Consider the following 20,384-nt stretch of genomic DNA (forward strand, 5'->3'; position numbering starts at 1 on the left):
AAGAAAAAATGAATACGTATTACCAAAACCTATAATAGATAACACTTCTTGACTCTCTTCTCCTGATGTCCTGATGACTCGAATAGCTAACGTAAAGCTCAAGGGAACGCGATTACCTGTCGCTACGTAGCTGTAGTCAGTGTATATGATATCCTGAGCATAATATTGTGCATCATAAAATTGTTTTCCCTAGAATTTTAATTTTAAAAACGTATGCTGCACACCGCTATGTCCACCTGGTGTTTACTAATGCTACTCCAAATAAAGTACGCTTTACGTATATTTTAATCTCGATCACTGTATAAGATCGCTGAGATATTATGCGCCTCGAAATTAAAGAATTTCGTTGGGAAAAGTTAAATCAATCCCTTTTGAAATCAAGAATAGAATTTAGGGGGAAACAAGGCAGAACTTGGTACAAGAGAAACATATCATTCAATGTTTCCCGACACTTAAAATTCAAAATGGCCGCTATCCTTATGTTAACTCGATGGACAGAAATTGAGTTTTTGACTTTCACAAAAATGAGCTGGTGAAAATTTTAGTTATTCTACTTGTTTCAAAATGAATACCCCAAAAGTGATGGAAAAAAAGGTTTTGTAAAAGTTCGAATATCTAAGTCTTTCCCCTAGGTGCATTTTATCCTACATAATCTTCATTACACAATGCCTATTCCCAACAAGCAACCGGAGAGTACACCTCCAACCTTAATCATGCTATACACATATTCACCAAAAAATCATCATATAATATCAATATTACCAACCAGATCTCTCACACTATCGACTTTCACTAAAGCATGAGAACCTAGTATATATGAGAATTTAAAAACGTCTCCTTTGAATTAAGCATATAAGCTTCAGACTTACATTTTAAGTGATTAAGGTTAAATAGCCACGTGACTGGCCAATTAACAATCCTGTTGATGTCGGATTGCACGGTCAGAGAGCCAATCAAATGGTATGTCACCTAAAAGGAGGACCAAGATGAGACCACTGAAGGATGCCTGAATCGACAGGTATCCTCTTAGAAAAAGACAATCTTAACAACTTTGTGTAGTCTATTGTGAATATACAAATAGAACCAAGTCAAATTGGTGCTTAATACCGTCGAATGCATTTGAGGTGTCAGTGTATATGATATCCTATTGTGCGTTGTTATTAATTGCTATTACAATATCTACCATAAGAAACGATATATTTAATAACCCAATACCTGTAACAAAACCATACTGATTAATAGATCCTTCTTTGAAGACATAATGTGATGTCGTAAATAAACTATCATTACAAAGATTGTAGGCAAAGAGGGTAAAATGGAAATCGGTCGATAATTTTCAACTTTAGCTCGACTTCCTGGGGTTTTTTTTGAAATTGGAAGCGAAGGAAATAAATAGTAATCTAATTGCTCGTTCAGTAAAACAGTAATTGGAGTTGCAAGTTCGTTTGTACATTCCTTTCTGATTTATATTGGGAATACCTAAACTTGGATAACTTTGCTGGTGTTAATGTAAAGAAGTTCTTTCCTAACACTATCAATACCAACAAGAACAGAAAATTGGTTGTCAGTTGTGGTTGGTACATGTGGAAAATATAATCAACATCGTATCAAGTTGTGTGCTACTGGAAAAACGGAATCCAACACTTCCATTTATACGGAATAGTTATTGAAAATGTTCTGTAGTACGTAAAAGGATAAACATGTTTCAGTACACGTTCATGGTTATTTGGGATTCTAGTTTTCATCCCGAGAAAATCAATCTTCTTCGTCGGTAAAATCCAGGAGGTTGGTAAGTTATAACATCTTTTCTCGTTGACCTTGTCAAAAAAATTCTGTGAATCTAATTTTTCTTTCCATAACTTCCTCCGTAACATTTTCCCTGGTTTTCCGTCGTATTCACCGTCGTACTGTTCCCACTGAAAGAGATCAACAACGAGGTTTTTATACGAAGCGGTGTTACTGTCAGAATTGATTCCCTTTTCCGACAGACATTTAATGAATTCAGTGGCGTTGTAGGTGCCCCCTTCAGGAGTCGTTCGGCTAATGTCGGCATCTCCATCATGTCTGTAAAGTGAAATGACAGCATATGCTTAGAAAGGTTATAGTGTGTTTTTATCTTGTTGAAATAGATTTCCATGCGTGGTCGATAAAGATGTCATAACATTTCCATGCACTGTCTTTGGAAAAGATTTTTGCTGTACACTGTGAAAGGTTGGGCTCTGAAAATAAAATCGCTAGACAATGTATCGCCATCAAACGAAAGCATCGAGTAACAGAGCTGTATACAACCAAATATGGAATGGAGTGGCATATGAGTTTGATTACATGCCATTGTCTTGATTTATTATAGCTTCATATATTACTTCGGTTAAAATTGTGTTTCATTTTAACTAAACTAAGGGACTGGTCAGTTTCTTCAGCCTGGGGGGGCCCGGTGGATTCATGGGGGGGGGGGGGTCACCCTGTTTTTGACTTTGGTGATGGGGGGGGGTCACCTTGTTTTTGAAATGCCCAATAGGGGGGGTCAGTGTGTTTTGAATTTTGACACAGGCTCATCATTGCCAAAAATGCTAGTGTCAGCCACAAATTTCATTATTCAGTTGTATTTTTCGGCGCGCCCTTCGGGCGCGTAACTTTAATAATCAGTCATATTTTTCAGCACACCCAACTTTAACATATCAAGCATACATACATCAGAGATATCTGTATGTTCAATATTTTTCAGCGTGCTCTTCAAGCTCATTACTTTAATATATCAGACATTTTTCAGCATGCCGTTCAGGTGCATGACTTAATATACAAGGCATATATATCAGAGATATCAGGATGTTTCATATTTTTCGGCGCGCCCTTCGGGCGCCATACTTTAATAAAATCAGAGATATCTTGATGTTTGCAAAGTGAAAGTGTACCATTATGAAATCTGCATTTCATATGAAAAGGATGACAAATTTCTGATACCTTTCTGTTCTCTCTATGAGAATTCAGTATGAGAAAGCAACATGCACAAATATTTCACAATATATATTTGATACAGTGACTTATTTTAGAGATAGAAAAATGACAAGATATCTTTCCTTCTCATTGATGCAATTATTTTCCTTTGTGTCACAGGTTTTCTGTAGAAAGATGCTTTTTTATGAACAAAATAACAGTTAAAAAGGCAGTTTTTGTCATTATTAGCTGTGCTTTTATGGTTTCAATATTACAAGAAAAGGTCCTCTCAGACACTGTACACATCAGATTTGGCTAAAAAAGCTCTCTATGGCTCCTCAGGAGATTTAATTGGATGGTTGGCAAGTCTTAACACCCATCAAAGTTTTTGATTCACTGCTTTTTCCTCTTTGATATTAATGATTGACATCCATTTCTGTACAACAGTTCAGGACATCTGGTTAAGCATAGAAAGTGTGAAATACATTCAAAGCTCATTCAAAATAAAGCTCATTCAAAATGTACTGTATTCAAACTTTAAGATTAACACTTTGAAATTCCTATCTTACACTGACATGTCAACAATTTCATTAAAACATAGAATGACTATTTAAAATATAAATATATGTAAAATGTAAAATATAATATATATATATATATATATATACATATATATATATATATAGATATATATAGATATAATTTTATTTTATATTATATATATAGATATATATAGATATAATTTTTTGTCCACCTTTTGCTTTACCTATGTCGCGCGCCAGGGGGGGGGGGTCACCTTGTTTCGAACTATGGAATAGGGGGGTCACCCTGTTTTCAAAATTTGGCATAGGGGGGGTCAGCCACTTTTTGACGTCCACCCGGCCCCCCCCCCCCCCGTCCACCGCCCCCCCCCAGGCCGAAGAAACTGACCAGTCCCTAATCAGCCATGGAGAATCTACATAGACTGTGGTATATTTATTTCCAGGCATTAGGAAGAAAGATGAGTTTTGACGCCTATGTTATAACGATGTGTTACATAGGTCATTCTCCTCCACGAAGCTGTTTAAGGTCATTCTCCTCCATGACCTCGAAATCAATTAGCCTTCTTTAGAACTTTCCAGAACGTCATGTTTACTACAAGTTAAGACATTATTAGAATAGTTCTCAGTGTATCAATAGAAATTCTAGAATTCTCCAGTGTTGTCTGTATCTAAGCTCCCTTTAATATAAATACGGGACGGTACCGATTTTCAGTTAGGCTTTTAGGGATCACGTCGGTGTTTACTTCAGCACCTACACACTCTCGCTTGATTTGCTCTGTGAACATCTATACGGTTCGAACCAACCTAAAGCTTGCAAGCCAAAGTACTTCCTCACCCACCAGTTTCTGTCTGACTCAATTCTCTGGAGACTAGGAGCCTTTGTGCCGTCCCGGCTGATATAGTAGTTTTTGCTCTGCATTGTAATTTTATTTAAATTACACCCTAGATTTAGTTATTAGTTTTAATAAATTTATTTTAAGAAAATTGCTGATCACTTCAAATCCTTTTTTCTGTCGCAACAAATAAAAATTATGACAATAAAGTACCAAAAGTTAGCGTCATACTACTTCATGGCAAAATGCCATAAGTTGAATAGGGTATGTGATAAAATATATTTACAGTGCCTTAATTTACCTTCTGATTGTTGAAGAAACCTGTGCACATGTACATTTCCTTTTTGATTTCGAGGTCATTTACTAAGGGAAATGCTGTAACCAGTTGATGAACGATACATTCACAATTGCTGGTTAAATTTCTGTGAATTTGAATTAGTTTTTGCAAATTTGCTAACCTTAATAATTATCACTACCACTGATTTCAACTTTTTAAAAGTGCTTTGGGTTGTTAAGGGACGCTGTCATGGTTACTATTCATAATTTGTCTGAATTTGATGAGTGTTATATCTCCTGTTTAGTGTTATTACATGTTGAGTTAAATGTTATTACATATTGGATTGTTATTACATATGTACCACAGATTACCAATCTGTTGGCAGCGAAATAAAGTTGGTATTTTCACAGACAGAGTTAATATAGTCCCTCTATTTTTTGCATTTTCTCAAAAACTGTGAAACTTTTCTAAGTATTTTAGCTTTTGATTGAGCTAATTATCACTGCTTTTAAATATTTTACTTATTGCTTGCTTTCAGCAAAATATTTTACATGTTTGTCACCTGCAACGCATTTTGAAAACAGGTCACGTGTCATAAAATAATGTTTACATAGAAAACCATTATTTCACGCTAAAGTATGCAAATTAGTTATTATCCAGTACTTCCTTCTATTGGTAAATATATTGTCGCCGGCTCCAGAACAACAGTAAATATTGAAGCGGATTGTATATCTGTGGAGGAAAATCATTATTACGATTGTCAGAACTGTATTTATTTCGAACATTTGGAATCAGAATTTTCTTATCGAAGTGAAACTAATATCTCGGCGAGGACGGAACAAAAACCTGTGACTACGATGGAAGCGGTACCGGCGAAGCTTAGGCCGTTGACATCTGGAAGATTTGCTGCGGTCTCGACCGAAGACGTCAAAGCTCTCGTGAGGTTCAAAACAAACTAAAACACCGTTATGAAAACGCGTTCCGAAGTTTCTGTTTTCAAGGACTGGCTTCGGGCAATAACAAGGGAAACTCGTAGACTCGAGAGTATTTCCATCAGTCGAGCTTGACCCACGACCGTGACTTAAATCTTGCCAGATTTTACGTCAGCGTACGGAAACATAGCCACGAAGAGTATGAGCTAGATTCTGTACCCAGTTACCATAAATCAGTCGCCAACGAAGATCAACAACGGCAAATGAGTAATATTGAGTGGGGTTGATAACAAATTCAACCCATTAGCGATAGTGCAATACCAGTGTCAGCCATGGCAAAGACAAGTGCCTTTGGCCATGAAACGTCTTTGTTTGTGTAACTGTTTTTGTTGTCTTAGTCGAGATGGAAATACAGTGATGTGAACTCGGTAATATCAAATATCAAAAATTTGCATATGAATAGTAGAAAATTTCCCTTAGTCAATCAGTGAGCTCACAGCTAAAGAAAAGTTCATTATATTACCATGCCCTGTCCGTCGCATTTTTATTGGTCGAGCTGAACCATGTGACCGACCACAAATACGCAATAATGGTTTATTTATGTGCCCATGAATATGAATAATATCGTAAACATCGTAACTTTTGAGCTAAAACGTAAATTGTAATTTGTACAAAGATCATAATCAATCCCAAATAAAATGGAACACTTGTGGGCCACGTTTAGACACTTTTTTGAAAAAATCTCCCGATTTGCAAAATTTTACATCGCGCACTACTCACTGACAAGTTCTGGGGCCCCGTTGTCGTTTGCGTAGGAAATTTTCGTGAATTTTGACGGTTTTAGGGGTTCGATGATAATATAATGGAAATGGCAGACTCCGCGCTGACCATTAACGTTTATTTATGGGCACGGAGGAGAGGAAAGCCAAATTAACGGGCTCGGCAAGCCTCGCCCTGTAATTTTAGGCTTTCCTCTCGCCCTTGCCCATAAATAAACGTTAATGGTAAGCGCGTCGCCCGTTATTTCTGTACTGACAGCATATCAATGCGCACTATACAGAAGCTTTATGCAATCAGGCTGTGTCGCGATTAGCTGTTTTTCGACGGCGATCGACAAAATTGGGGAACATATGAAATAATAACAGAACCCTATGGCCTTCTGTAACGTTCCAAAGGTATTTCGCGAGGGATACAGTGTATTCTGCCGCCAGTACTTTTCCTCGCTTCGCTCGGATTCGCTCGGATAAATGATTTGTCACAATTTGCCCAGTGCATCGAATGTGATTTTATATGCCGATGATTCAAATCCATATGAAAAATTCAAGTCAGGACGATTTCGACAGGGCTGTTTGTTGGTGCTCAACATGGAAGCTCAAACTTAATGTTGACAAATGTTGCTGTATTACTTCTTCAAATAACACCAAAAAGTTTAATTTTGATCAGTCTATTGACATAGTTCCGATTGCACTATGTACATCTGTAAAGGACTTGGGCGTCATCTGTAGTAGCTCTACGGTCTTCTCTGAGCATATCGATAAGGCAGTCAAGAAAGCAATACCTATCAGCTTGGATTTTTAAAACGTTATTGCTAAGATTTCATGTTAAATCTTTATCTTTAAATCGCCCTAGTACGCAGCGGCCTTGAATACAGCTCTATTATCTGGAATCCATGGCAAAAGAATATTGTAGACAAGGTTGAACGGGTTCAAAAATCCATTAAGTATTTATGTTTTAAATTTGATATGCACTATTATTCCTAAGGATACCTAGGGTTATGCAAATTTTTCAATTTACCTTCTTTATACAATCGTAGGAACGTTTCCGACCTTAGCTTCCTGTACAAATGTGTACATTCTTGTAGTAAATAAATAAAATAAATAAGTAAGGACATGATAACGGTGGCAATGCATATCTACATTTTATTTTGTGTATTTATTGAAGACGTTTCTTAAGATCATTTGAAATTTAATTCCTTCCTGAGGGCGTTTTTATGGTAGCTGGCTGTTTGTTACTATTTTATGAAGTTTGTGGACCTAAATAATTATCACCATTTGATGGTGAAACTTGTGAATGGTTATTGGTTACTAAGGGGCGTGTCTACAGTTGCTGGTCGTATTTAGGTCATATTTTGCTTAATATTATATTCCACCTTTTATGTTCTTACATATAGGGTTAATTATTACATATTGGATTTAAATATTACATATTGGTTAATACATATTAGATGATACAGTATCCAATAGAAAACTATTGGATACTGCTTTCGGATGAGAAGATTTACAACGAAAAATTGAAAAGAAAAATCTCAGAAATTAATATATTGGAAGTTTATGCAAAGATTATGCATTAAAGTGGTGCTGCACATAACACAGCGTATATATATATATCAATTGGTTTTTTAAAGATTCATCAATTTTCCTTAATGTGTCAACCCAAGATTAAAATCTTGATTCGGTTCACCTTTCAGAAAGACAAGCAGTCGTAAATTGGGCGAGAAAGAGGTGTAAATTTATGTTAATTTATTCAAACCCGATTCTCTAACTTGTATCTAAAAGCAAAGTTTAAGACGAAGTGCAAATTTGAACGGAATGAGTTCAGGCAAACTATTCAACCTTGTCACTTTAGTCGTCCATCGTATACATATGTATAATGTGCCATTCAAAACGTCATCGTTTCGACTAAGTTAAGTTCAGCATAGCCCCGTCATTGTAGGTGTAGTGGGTGATATGTGAACTCAAACGTAAATCATTTTACAACGCCAAGGCTAAAAACTTTAGTTCCTGTAACATTCTTTGGAAATTACCTCAAGATATCGCCTGTCCTTACTGCTCCCAAAAGCGTCCCGAAGTCCAACCAGTAGGTAACGTTCATATCTTCATAAATAGTTATTATATTGCGAACCATGTAGCGAAAATCATCAAGTTGTTCAGAGGATAAATAACAAGGCATGTTGTAAGAGCGAGTTGAGTGTGGAAGGATCGAGAAGTGCAGAACTGATAGTATAGAAAAAATTAATCCCATCGATATTATAGCAAGTTTCCGTCTTGAACATATAATAGCGACGGAATGTGAGATTTTCTTCATATTTCGGTCTAAAAACATCCAGTCCTCTAGCTAAAGATAATCCCTTGTACGTAGTGATGTTGGCAAGATGAACTGTTCCTCCAAGTGAGCACTAAACGTCTCCCTTATCCTTTTTTGGACGTTCTTTCCCTTGCTAGTGTTGTAGTCGATAACGATGCGGCCTGTGAGCAGGAGAAAGTAAACATAATCAGAGTCAGTGTTTTTGATAGTTGTGGCAATATCTTCAGTGAACATTTGGAAGGTGTCTTTTAAAATTGCTTCTTCAGTGTATGTACATACCACAATGCAATGCGACAAAATGACTTTATGCCTGACAGGATATTGATCCTCGGGCCCTTTTCGATTAAGGTAGTGTGCACCTCGAAAGTGAAAGGCTTAAACTTTTGCCCAAAATTTCCTGATGGAAGTCTCAACTATTCTCTTACCAAATCAACAATAAACATCGGGGTTGACCGTCCAAAGTTTGGAACTAGCGATACCAATTCCCCAACATTTTGCGATATTTGAAATTCAAAATGGCCGTCATTCCTGCGTTAACTCCTTAGGAGAAAATTTAATTTTGGATTTTCGAAAAACTAAGATGGTGAAAGTTTTTCTTTCTCCAAGCGCTTTAAAATGGGCCCCACAAGTGGTAGATCAGAATTGTAGAAATTTGAGAGTCCGACTGTCTGTCCGCGAGGTACATTCTTCCTTAAGTGTTTAATTAATTACTTTTTCACTGATAAAACCTAAACCCAGTAAACAAAACATTTATAAGAAACTATCGCAAATATTACCCGTATGATCGTTTCTGAACTGGATTCCATCTGAACGTCTGAAATATCTGATATGGTATGGCTCCTGTTTGAGACGTCTATGCGTCTATTTTTTCAGAGCGACAAGTTTTTTAAAGTTCCATAAGCTGTATCTTTTGGGCTATTTTTTCAGAACTTTTGTTTTGTGGTTTCCCTACACTTTCTGCATTGAATCCCTAAACTGCAATTTGATGCCAAGTATTTAGCATATCAACATAACCTATATGAGTATAATCTCCATAGTTATTGTTGACAATTGTATTCAAGTCCGGACTAGAATTCGTTTGTATACAATAAACAATGATCACTACACACATACAAGCTGTGTTGACAAAAAGAATACTCGAAATTTTAGCATGACAAACCGATTAGGGTCAGACACGGTAGTTGATATACAGAAGCAGAATACTGAAAAACTTGCCACAAGTTACAGCTTATGTCCCTTTAACAAAGAATGTTTAAGAATGGACAATATGAAAACCCTTTAAAACGCTTTACTTTGGGAAAACAACGTAGCATTGGTTCTCATAATCATATTTTTTTTTATCTGCGAGTGATTTAAAACATGGTAGGGGAAAAGAACTTTATCCAAAATAGGTTGTTATTGTTGTTATTGACCAGGATTGTCTACCAAGACTCTTTTGAAACTGGTTTCCAGAGTGAACTTTCGTGTGTAATTCCACACGTACTTGAAAACGGTGATTTTCTTTTCTCTTCACATGATCACAAAACAGTTGTTGTTTTTGAGTTGTAACAACAGAAAGTAGAGAGAAGTGTCAGTTGTAAAATTGAATTCAGAATAGAATGTCGAGTTGTAAACTTGAATTCAGAAAAGTAAGAAAGAAAGTAGTTAATTTGTGCGAGGACAGTACACCACGGACGCTTCCACCTTTGCTTGTTCGTTGCTGTTCTCGTTAGTTCATAGTCACCTCACTGTGACATCTGACCAACTCATGGCTGATCCCGTTCAAACTACAGGCATTGGAACATCGCTGAGTTCGCTGTTCTGTGCACTCAATAAACATACAGATGTAAATCATAACGTCGGTTTGCCATACTAATTGAATAAATGGTAGGAATAGGTATATTCCTTCGTTTAACATGATAAACCGACCTTTAAGATTTATATTTTAGGCGCTTCAAATAAAAAAAATTATTTCACGTCCGTTCGCTGGTAGGTTTTGAGAGAAAATTAAGAAGACAAACACATTGTTAACACTATTACAAATAAAAATATTATGTTTCGAAATGAAACCAAATAAAAATTGAGCTTATGTTATAAAAAAAATACACTGTGTTTTGTCTGTGTTTGTTTTTTAACCTTGCCGGCTGGTACCTTTTAACCTTGCCGGCTGGTAGGTTTAAACCTTGCCGGCTGGTACCTTTTTCAAAAATCCGAGGACGGCAAACAAAGAATGTTCTTTAAATGGCCTTATATACAATATGTTCATTGAGTAAACCATAGACCCTCGAGAAAAAAGGGACAGGCAACTGCTGTGGTTTCTTTGTGCGATCTACCTTGGAATAGTATTAATTGCCAATCGGTGCCCGACAACAATACTTCGTACTTAACACTGAATCTCATTAACGATCAAACTGATGTTCTGAATATGTACACTTTGCTCTTGCATGGAACGTTCCGAGTAATGAAACAGAGAATTTTGAGGGTGTTTTTGGTACCAGTCATGGTGAATGTTCTGGTAACGATGAAGATCACATTTTAGATTCTAGCCGAAGCCAACAGGAAAACACCAGACGATAAAAACAGTGTACATTTAGCCATAGACGCTCCAAAAAACTCTTGCTAGGTATCGACATCTTAAGTTTACATTCCCTGCCATAAAAATCTCCGATAACAACAAACATTTACAAGTTAGACAGGTCTACACTTCCACAGTCCTGCGAAACGAAAATCTCACCTTTATTTCATCTGTCACGCAAAATTTGACGAAAATCAGGGTATACAAAAAATGACTACTCCATCGGAGCTCAAATACACGACCTCAAACAACAACATTTCAGTAGTTAACATACATACTTTACCGAATCATGGAGAACTCCTCGCACAGAAAATATTCCGACAGTTAAAAAACTGCAAAAACGAGGGAAAATTCGGAGATACACGGATGATTGCGGAATATAAACAACTCTGTGATGTCATCTGCTGTCAAGTCTGGAACTGCAGTGATATGTGTTTCGGATTTCTATTCGAAACTTTGTCACTTTACAGCAACATACTGACTCCCTGCAGACTTCTAGTTGCATCGAATCTCGCTACTAATATGTAAAAAATACTTTAAAACCATTCTGACGAATTATTCTCAAAACAGTTGTAACACTTTTCTTTCTAAAATTGGACTTGCGGGTTATCCGAAATAACTTGTAATCCGAAAACATTATTACCGTATACCCGCATGCACGTGTCTATGAACCGGACGTTGTGCAGTCGATCGAGTCCACAGGCGACCCAATAAGTTCTGAGTTTTTCACACTGTTTTCTCTATCATTTTCTCTTCTTTCTTCATGCTCTGAATGATCGGAATAAAAAAAAATAAATGGTTATATACCTATATACCTACTAGCCTCTGTGACTCTTTATTTATTTTACACTCCATTACAAGGACGTATATCTCTCATACACACATGCTGTAATTAATTAGTCAACACAACTAATTATGCTAATCCGTGGACTTATCAGAGGTTGGTCAACATCGGAAAGATAGTGATGTTAATGAAAAAGGGGAAGGTATGAAGATCTTGGGAAACATGTCCCGAGGACGTCCGTAAACCTAGTGGACGCTTATATATTCATGATATGCGCAAACAAACACTGCTCATTATTCAAAATAAACGGGAAGTTAGATTGAAAGGAACGCTCGAAACGCGCATGCTTTTCGTTGCCAAGCGCCAAATTCTAACATAACTAATTATGGTCCTGCTCCATGTAACAATGCCACCCAGAAAGTATCGACCGACCAAGCAAAAAGATCACCGGAGTGGCCGTTTCATGAGTTTTTCAACAAAATTATATAGATGTATGTTTCACGTCGTCGTTTTCTGGGAGTGTATATACCAAGTATAATTTACAAACCGCGTCGTGATTCAAGGCACAATGGTGACACATTAGCAACAGCACGCACTGGAGAATTTTTGCCAGCACTGTGAATTTTTTAAACCAGTCACCTTCATTTCTCTGCACTCGCTATTAAGTCCATGTCTACCGGTAACATCGTTATTTTCTGTCTCAAAGTACGTACCAGCAACAGGCCTTTGACGTCAAAGTCGGTTGTTTTCTGGTATACGGTAGCAACCAAGCTCATGACTAGAATGACATACGGCGTCAAAGAGTTAATCTCGCCGGTTACTTTTTTCGCCTAATAAAAGAGAGTCGGTCGCTACATGGAGCTAGTTTCTAGCTCCATGGTCGCTACTAGTCTAAGGAATTCATCAATTTTCAATCGCGCCTTATGCTGTTAGTGCACAAAATTCCCGAAAGAAGCGGCGCACGGGCTATAAAACTTCGTTTGTACTGTTAGGCTAGCCACAGTCCCTCTAGAGGGACTGTGGGCTAGCTTTGGGTCCATAGCTGTGGTGTTTTCGGACGGGATTTCTGCCTTTTACGGCTGGTTTTGACTTTAACGTCACCACCACAGCCATGGGAACGTCCATGTTCTGCCCGACAGCACGCTTGTCGCAACTTTGTTTGTCGATATTTCGAAAATTTTCCACCCAAATTAATTGCCAACACTCATCGACAACATGGTTATTAGGGGCCTACCACTACCAGAAATCCGCTCAAAAATCACCAAACTATCGCCGTTTTCCAGCTTTTTCCGACATGACTACTCGCAGACCGTTCTTTTTCTGGCGTACAAGCGATTGACGAGGCTCAGTGCAGCCCGTCACTAAAGTCACGTCAGCGGTGACCTCGCAACATCGAAACACAAACTGACATCACCGATGATGTCGGCCACTACGTTAAGAAGCCTGTGAGAATTTTTAGCAGCACTGTGAATTTTTTAAACCAGTCACCGTCATTTCTATTCACTCGCTATTATCTCCATGTCTGCCGGTAACATATCGTTATGGAGAAGTTTACCGGTACACGTAATTACGTTCCATCATCAGCTGATCAGTGATAACCGATAACCATACGTCGCGTACATGTAGAACATACGTTAGGAACGGCAAACAACACCTCTACACATACAAAATGTGGTCACAATTACGTGTAGTATTTTTTAGATATTCTTGATTATTTCCGACAAGAAACCTTGTAAACTATCATGGAAAACATCTTTGATATCATAATATTTCGTAGAGTTTGCACCAGCGTAAGAAGTACTTGCTATATGATTTCCTTACATGGACGAAATGTTGTTGTCTCATTCCACTTGTTATCTGACGCCGCCCCAAAGAGTTCTCCAAACCATATAAAAAACTGTATCAAAGAAAATCGGCTGATTTAATTCGAGGATACGAGCTAGAATATTCCTCATATAAAAATTAATGTTTCTTAAAACCATGTTAAAACTTAAACGAATTTCCAATGTTTGTGAGAAAAAATACAGCAAAATTATTATTACGGGCAGACCACCGTCCCTCCACCCCGGACGGTGGGCAGACAAAACCTTAGGAACACCACCCGATTGAGAGAACCACGTACACGAACTTTGACCCTATTCAAAATCAGACTTGTCCCTGGGAAATATGTTTACAAGTTTGCCCACATATAAACAACGTAAAGGTCAAAGGTTTCAACTTCCGACTTCCTGCTTTACGGACGTCCTCATGCCATGAACTGCAGGCAAGGCACTGGCAGGGTTTGCACTGTTCGCGACCATTTAAACGTTTGAAATTAGAGTAGCTGACTCTCCTCGGCCATCGAAATACATTGGCTGCAGTAGATTGTGGATAAATGGTCATGACTGGCCGCAATTTGGTAATTTCTGGACACATTTCAGGAGAGCTTCTTACCTTCCCGTTTTAGTAACCATTCATATCTTTCGCGATGTTGACCAACCCGTAAATCCCTGATAAGTCCACGGATTAGCATAATTAGTTGTGTTGACTAATTAGTTACAGCATGTGTGTATGAGAGATATATATCCTTGTAATGGAGTGTAAAATAAATAAAGAGTCACAGAGGCTAGGTTAGGTTATATAAACCATTTATTTTATTTATTCCGATCATTCAGAGCATGAAGAAAGAAGAGAAAATGATAGAGAAACAGTGTGGAAAAACTCAGAACTTATTGGGTCGCCTGTGTCGAGTCCAGCTTCATTCCGTCCCCGAACTCTTAATTATTCCAAGTAGGATCGAACGCTACTAATCCCATAGACCCTTTGTTCTCTATCGCAGTTGCCTGTCCCGTTTTTCTCAAGGGTCTACGAGTAAACATATATTTGAACCATGGACTTAGGAATGTCTCAAGCGCCTGTGGTTCCAATCGCGCGCATCAGTCACAACAGCCGACCTTTTGGAAAGAGGTTTACAAGCCCGAATAACCGTTTTTACAACAAGGCCGTTCCATCCTGAACGACAATTAAATCGTTTTCTCTAAATGAGTTCAACTGTGTTGTGTCTGGCAAAGTCAACAATCGTTAACAAGGTCGGATTACACAATTCACAGTCCCTCTATCCACCGGTCCGGTGGATAGAGGGACTGTGCACAATCCAACGGAAACTATTCAGTTGTGTAGCATCAAACAAATGAATCAGGTTTTGAAACACCTTATATCGATAAAAACTTACATATAATGAAATTTTAAATTGTAATAATGAAAAGAATGTTGGTCATGTAAATGGACTTTCGTTTGTGCATTCCATCATAATGGAATGCCATCCGCATCGCTGATTGGCCCGTGAGCAATGCCATCAACGGCATCAGACGAAGATTCACCGCTTTCTATGATAATGAGTTGCGTTATTACCAGAAACGTAGATTCGGTCAAAACGCGGCAAATTTCTTAAAAGTTTTCATTTTATCGTGAGATGGGTGTGTTTTTTGGACAGCAGAGAGCCTTGCTCATCGAACGAGGTATCTGAATGTAGGGTTTGTGTCTATTTTTCGACTAGAACGGGCGGTTTTATTTGCAGGCTGGACAAGTCCGTTTTACACCTTGGGGATAGTAAAAGTTTTGGAACGTCGGAACGTAGCCTAACGACACTAAACCTACCCAGTCCACATCACGCCTGTGGGTTAGAACATACAGTTCAGTGGGTAGTAGAAGACAAATTGCCAGGTGAAGAAAGTTTTCCCGCGTCCACTGATGCAAGAATCGTCACCAACGAACTTTGCGACACAAGTCATGGAGCTACCTCCATGCACAAGTGAAGTCACATGTCGAGTCAGGGAGCACACCTACACCACTGTTTATCTAACTAGCTTACTGAATCCTTGTCTATCACCATCACCATCTTCGTTGACGGAAATTTCTAGGACACCCCTTTTCGATTATCCTTGTAGTCAGCGAATGTACAAGCTGTAGGTGAGAGACGGTATCGTTGGCATTAGTTAAATATTCATGAAAAAAATGGAAGGTCTGTACGGGAATTTCCCTCAAAAACACCACTTTTAAAAATGCATCGACCCGTCTCTCGTCATTCAGAGTTAAAATTTGTTAGTGTTTACTTTAAACCGACACTACAAACATAGCAATTTTACATTCTGACATGGTCAGGAGTTTCTGACATGGTCACATATTGACAATACATGTACATTGGAGGTAGGAAGGGATTATACACGCTCTCGGGATCGTCACGTATTGTCTGGTATGATGTGTAACCACGTGGGTGGAGGGACGGTGGTGCAACTTACATTCCTTGACTTTCGATGCTACCTTCAACTGGCAGTTGACGAGGAAGAAGAATGATGTGAAAGTTGAAAGGAACCAACTATGAACATTTTTCTGGCCTTGACAAAGAAGTCAACTGCATATCTTCTACGTAATTTGTTGGACGTCGAGTTTCCCTGACCTAGACCCCACCCCGGCAGTGTAAAAACGCAGCTAATGTATATGCTATTCAGCAGATATATCGCTCTCAACGATTTACATCGCATTCTGCGCGTCTTCAACAGGCAAATTGTCATCTGTATTTCTTGGATAATGACTAGCATGTGAACATAATTCATTCCAAAACTTTTTGATGACTATCAATAACCTTTAAACTATTTGGGAACGTCAGCAACTACAAGAGGTATAGCTCTGCCAGGTATGTAAGGCAAGAGCAACTTCGACGAGGCATTCACTGTCATAACTGTTCCGCCCAATTTATTATCTGTATATCAAAGCCTCAGCTAACCGATAGCGTTGGGGTTTGCTTTCCGTTTGATATTGGCTAGTATGCGACCAAACCCCCCCCCCCCCCCAACACAAATAGTGCCGAGAGATGACCTTTGGAATACTTTTATGTATCACAGCAACTTCGACAATGCTGTTTTATAAAGAACGGTGAACATAATTATGGTCATCTTCCTTTATGGCTTGCTTACGCAAACCACAAGCAGGTATCTCAAAACGCAACCATTGCTGCTCTTCACCTATATTTAATGAATGTTGTAATGTATAGGAGTTTTTGGTGGACGCCTGAATAGCCCCGAGATATATTTTTACGAAAATTAAAGAAGAACCGTACACCCTCATTAGTATTGATGTTCCAAGCAAACGTTTGTAAAGCGGTCCAGAATGAAAGTACCTATGCGAGCAACTACATACGAAACAACAATGTAATTAGGCCTAATACATTACAATGCCCTTCAAAGTAATTAATACAAATATATTATTTCTAAACTAATACCATGATTTATACACAACTCCAGTCCCTGTCCGCTACCACATTCCAGGTCAGATTTGTACAAAAACACAGTTCGTCTAATGCCAATGATGCATTTTAAAGTCATTTCCGGTGAAGATTTACATTATAGTGTACTTTGCTTGTTCACTGGTGTTACGACAGCTCCGCCATTATCCATATTTTTTTTGTCATTTTGTTTTCACTTAACAAAGGCTATATATTGTTGTTGTTACGTGAAGGTTTACACCAAGTCATCCTCTAATCAACGTTCGTGTGATAGAGGGACCGTGGTGTGGTTGAGCGCCAAGAATCTTACACATTCACACCTTTTGCGTCGGGAACAATTCATTCAAAATTTGCGCAAAACTCCATTTTCAAGTTTAGTCATTTCAACGACGATGCCATTCTGGCAGACGTTTTAGTTTGGAAAGTCATTAGTTTTGGACAGTAGACCATCTCACACAAAAGACTGACAATACATGACATTATGTAGCCGACCTGCTGATCCAACGTTGTGACATGCGTCAAAATACTTATTGTCATCTCAGTATAGAGTCTGTAAAATGAAAGCTTACAGGAGCCCTGCTCAGCGAGATAATCAAAAACTTTTGCAATGCAATGCAGATTGACTGTAAAGGACCAAGCTATACGGAGACTACAACCTGTGTACCGAACAGGGCGCTTTGAGACTGTTTAGGAGAGCCTAATTTTGTTTACTTCTGGTAGTATGCGCCTCGATGTTGAAAGGCTTCAACTTTTGTTCAAAATTTCCGTAATTAAAGTATTTGTTCCCTTTAGTAAATCAAGAACGAAAATCACGGACCACCATGCACAATTTCGTACTAGAGATAGTCACCCAATATTTACTGGCTCTTGAAATTCACAGTGGCCGCCAACCCTGTGTTGACACTACAAGGAATGGCGAAAATTCATAGTTTCTCGAAATAAGCGGGTGAATGCTTTACTACACGATTGGAACCAATTTGGGATAATTGGATGGTGAAGTAATGTCGGTTTAATCTGCAAATCTAAGCTCATCTGCTTTTCTTTTTAAGTTACACACTTTTTTATGAGTAATCTTATTTTACGAGTAATTTGTAATATTGCAACATTCAGCTATAGGGCACCTCACAATTTTGAGAAATGTAAAAAAATATGAACATCCAATTATCCCAAATTAGTTCCAATGGTGTTCTCTGTGAGCTTCAGAGGGAACTTAAAACAGTGACTTACCAAAATGGTGTTGTTAGTAAAATATTGATAATCCAAGCATCCCTCCACGACACCACCTCTCAGAAGCTTTCACTGCGCTTGCGCGTAACGAAGTTTTCAGCTTCGGGTGAAAGTGACATCTAAAGTGTGTTTGTTGATCATTGAGTGTGTGAAAGTAATCAAACAACAACACTTTAGACAATAGCTTCATGAAACTCATTTAATTTCTTCTGAGATCAAACACTGTTAATCTGAAATAAATGTCAATAGTTGTGTCTGGCTTTTGAAGCCTGGCAAGACAATCTCAACTGTGAACAAGTTTGTAAAGTCTCCTTCTTTCGGGGAAAGGAAGTTTTTAAAATGCCTAACAGCAAATGGTGCCAAATAGTTTAAATACGCTGATTCAAGTTTGATTCGTTAAAATACATCGTATGAATCAGTGTATTGATGCTGTGTCTATGTTGTGTGAACTTTCTAACCAAAGATATGCCAATTAGTTTGATGTGCAGACCAACCTTGCTTTAGAACAAATGAACGACTTGACTATTATGGTGTATCACAGCTAGAATTTTTTCCTTTCGGCATGTTTAATGTATTCAATCTAAGAATAATAACAGTAAAAATAAAAGCCGTCATGACCTGTTGTGAACTCGTAAACTGGCAAGGCGACTTTGAAATCTCAGAAACAGAACGACAACTTGGCAGAGGTATGATGGGGCGCCGCCCCTGAGATGTCACTCAGGCAATTCCCTATTGCGACAAACGCGTACTAACATAACTAAGGTTGTTTTATCAGGATACAAAACGTCGATGCTTTCCACGTGACAATAAGGCATTATTTAGCGATAACAAAAAGGTAAAAACATTGTTAGTAATAAACAGTAACAGTGGCTGCTGACGTAATGTAATGATACCACACCCCATTTCTGAGGGACTGTACTACAACTGCTTAAAAGTGGCATAAAATGTTGATGATTATTCAGGATTTCAATGCAGTTGGGTACTTTTGTAAGTGTACAATAATGACAAAACATAACGTTTTTATCAGCAATATTCATAATCATAAATTTATTGATAACATCTTTTACACTTTTTGTTATGACCAAAATTGCCTTCTGGTTCTGGGTCTACTGTGTATTACAAGGAGTATGAACTAGCAAATGACGTTCAATTTATGTGCAGAGACACATCAAATTCACTGTGTACAAGCATCAGCGGTGGAACTGATCTACAATTTTTAGACGGCTTTGTAACTGTTGCATGCTACTAAGATGTAAGGCTTTAAAACTAACAGTATAATCAAATTATTTCTATACATTAACTTAGGTACAAACTTGCTGTAGCTGTTTGTTAGTCATCAAAAATTGTGTAGCAGCTTTCTTTGTTGGCAGTGTCTGTGAACAAAGCTGAATGTATGATGCGTTTTATAGACCTAACTGTGGGCATTTAGAGCTGCTGGTCTGGATATCTTCTTCAAATATAATAATACACGTATGACAAAATCACTAAAAATCGCCAATTTCTCCCTTCCTACGTACGATAAAAACAATGGCTCTATTAAAGAGATACAAATTCTAACATTTTTTTTACTAAAATTTCAGTGTATCCTTGTCCCACCCCGTCAAATCTCATTGTGCTTTTCACACAAATTTAAGCATGTGTCTGGCATATTCTATAAAACTTTTCCTGGCATCTCGTCCGACTTCAAATGTGACTGGTCCCCCGCCAAGCATGAACATGCCGTGAAAACCGTCATGGAAGTGTTCCCACTTCACAGTGATATTATTTTCCTCTAGTCTCTGCAAGTACAGGATTCCGTCGTCCCGCAGCATATCGAAGCCTGCAGTGAGGATGTAGGCCGGTGGCACCTGCTGGAGTTCGTGGTCCTCCGCCATGAGCGGAGCAAACGTCGGGTTTGTGATGATTCTATACAGTTGATTCGAGATGTGGGAGTCGTTCCTCATCCTTGGAGGGCTGT

General features: G+C 38.2%; 1 protein-coding gene and 1 long non-coding RNA gene across 4 annotated transcripts in view; both read right to left on the reverse strand.

The window, feature by feature from the left end:
* Nucleotides 1-1,180: 1,180 nt before the first annotated feature.
* Nucleotides 1,181-17,329, reverse strand: LOC139139185 (uncharacterized). Of its 3 annotated transcripts, none has more exons than XR_011553744.1 (3): nt 17,212-17,329; nt 8,322-8,763; nt 1,181-2,064 (listed from the first exon to the last, which is right to left on the reverse strand). It is a non-coding gene; the product is annotated as an uncharacterized lncRNA (long non-coding RNA). The 3 variants fall into 3 exon arrangements; XR_011553743.1 differs by lacking the exon at nt 17,212-17,329 and adding an exon at nt 11,440-11,599; XR_011553745.1 differs by lacking the exon at nt 17,212-17,329 and adding an exon at nt 11,435-11,582.
* A 1,279-nt stretch (nt 17,330-18,608) lies between these two features.
* The window catches only part of LOC139139186 (neutral cholesterol ester hydrolase 1-like), a 6,663-nt gene continuing 4,887 nt past the window's right edge, over nt 18,609-20,384 (reverse strand). The window contains exon 4 of the mRNA XM_070707994.1: nt 18,609-20,384. This exon is cut by the window's right edge and continues 464 nt beyond it. Coding sequence (XP_070564095.1) covers nt 20,047-20,384 — 338 coding nt within the window. The 3' untranslated portion in view covers nt 18,609-20,046.

The sequence above is a fragment of the Ptychodera flava genome, chromosome 8 (genome assembly GCF_041260155.1).
Source record: "Ptychodera flava strain L36383 chromosome 8, AS_Pfla_20210202, whole genome shotgun sequence".
Taxonomy (NCBI): Eukaryota; Metazoa; Hemichordata; class Enteropneusta; family Ptychoderidae; genus Ptychodera; species Ptychodera flava.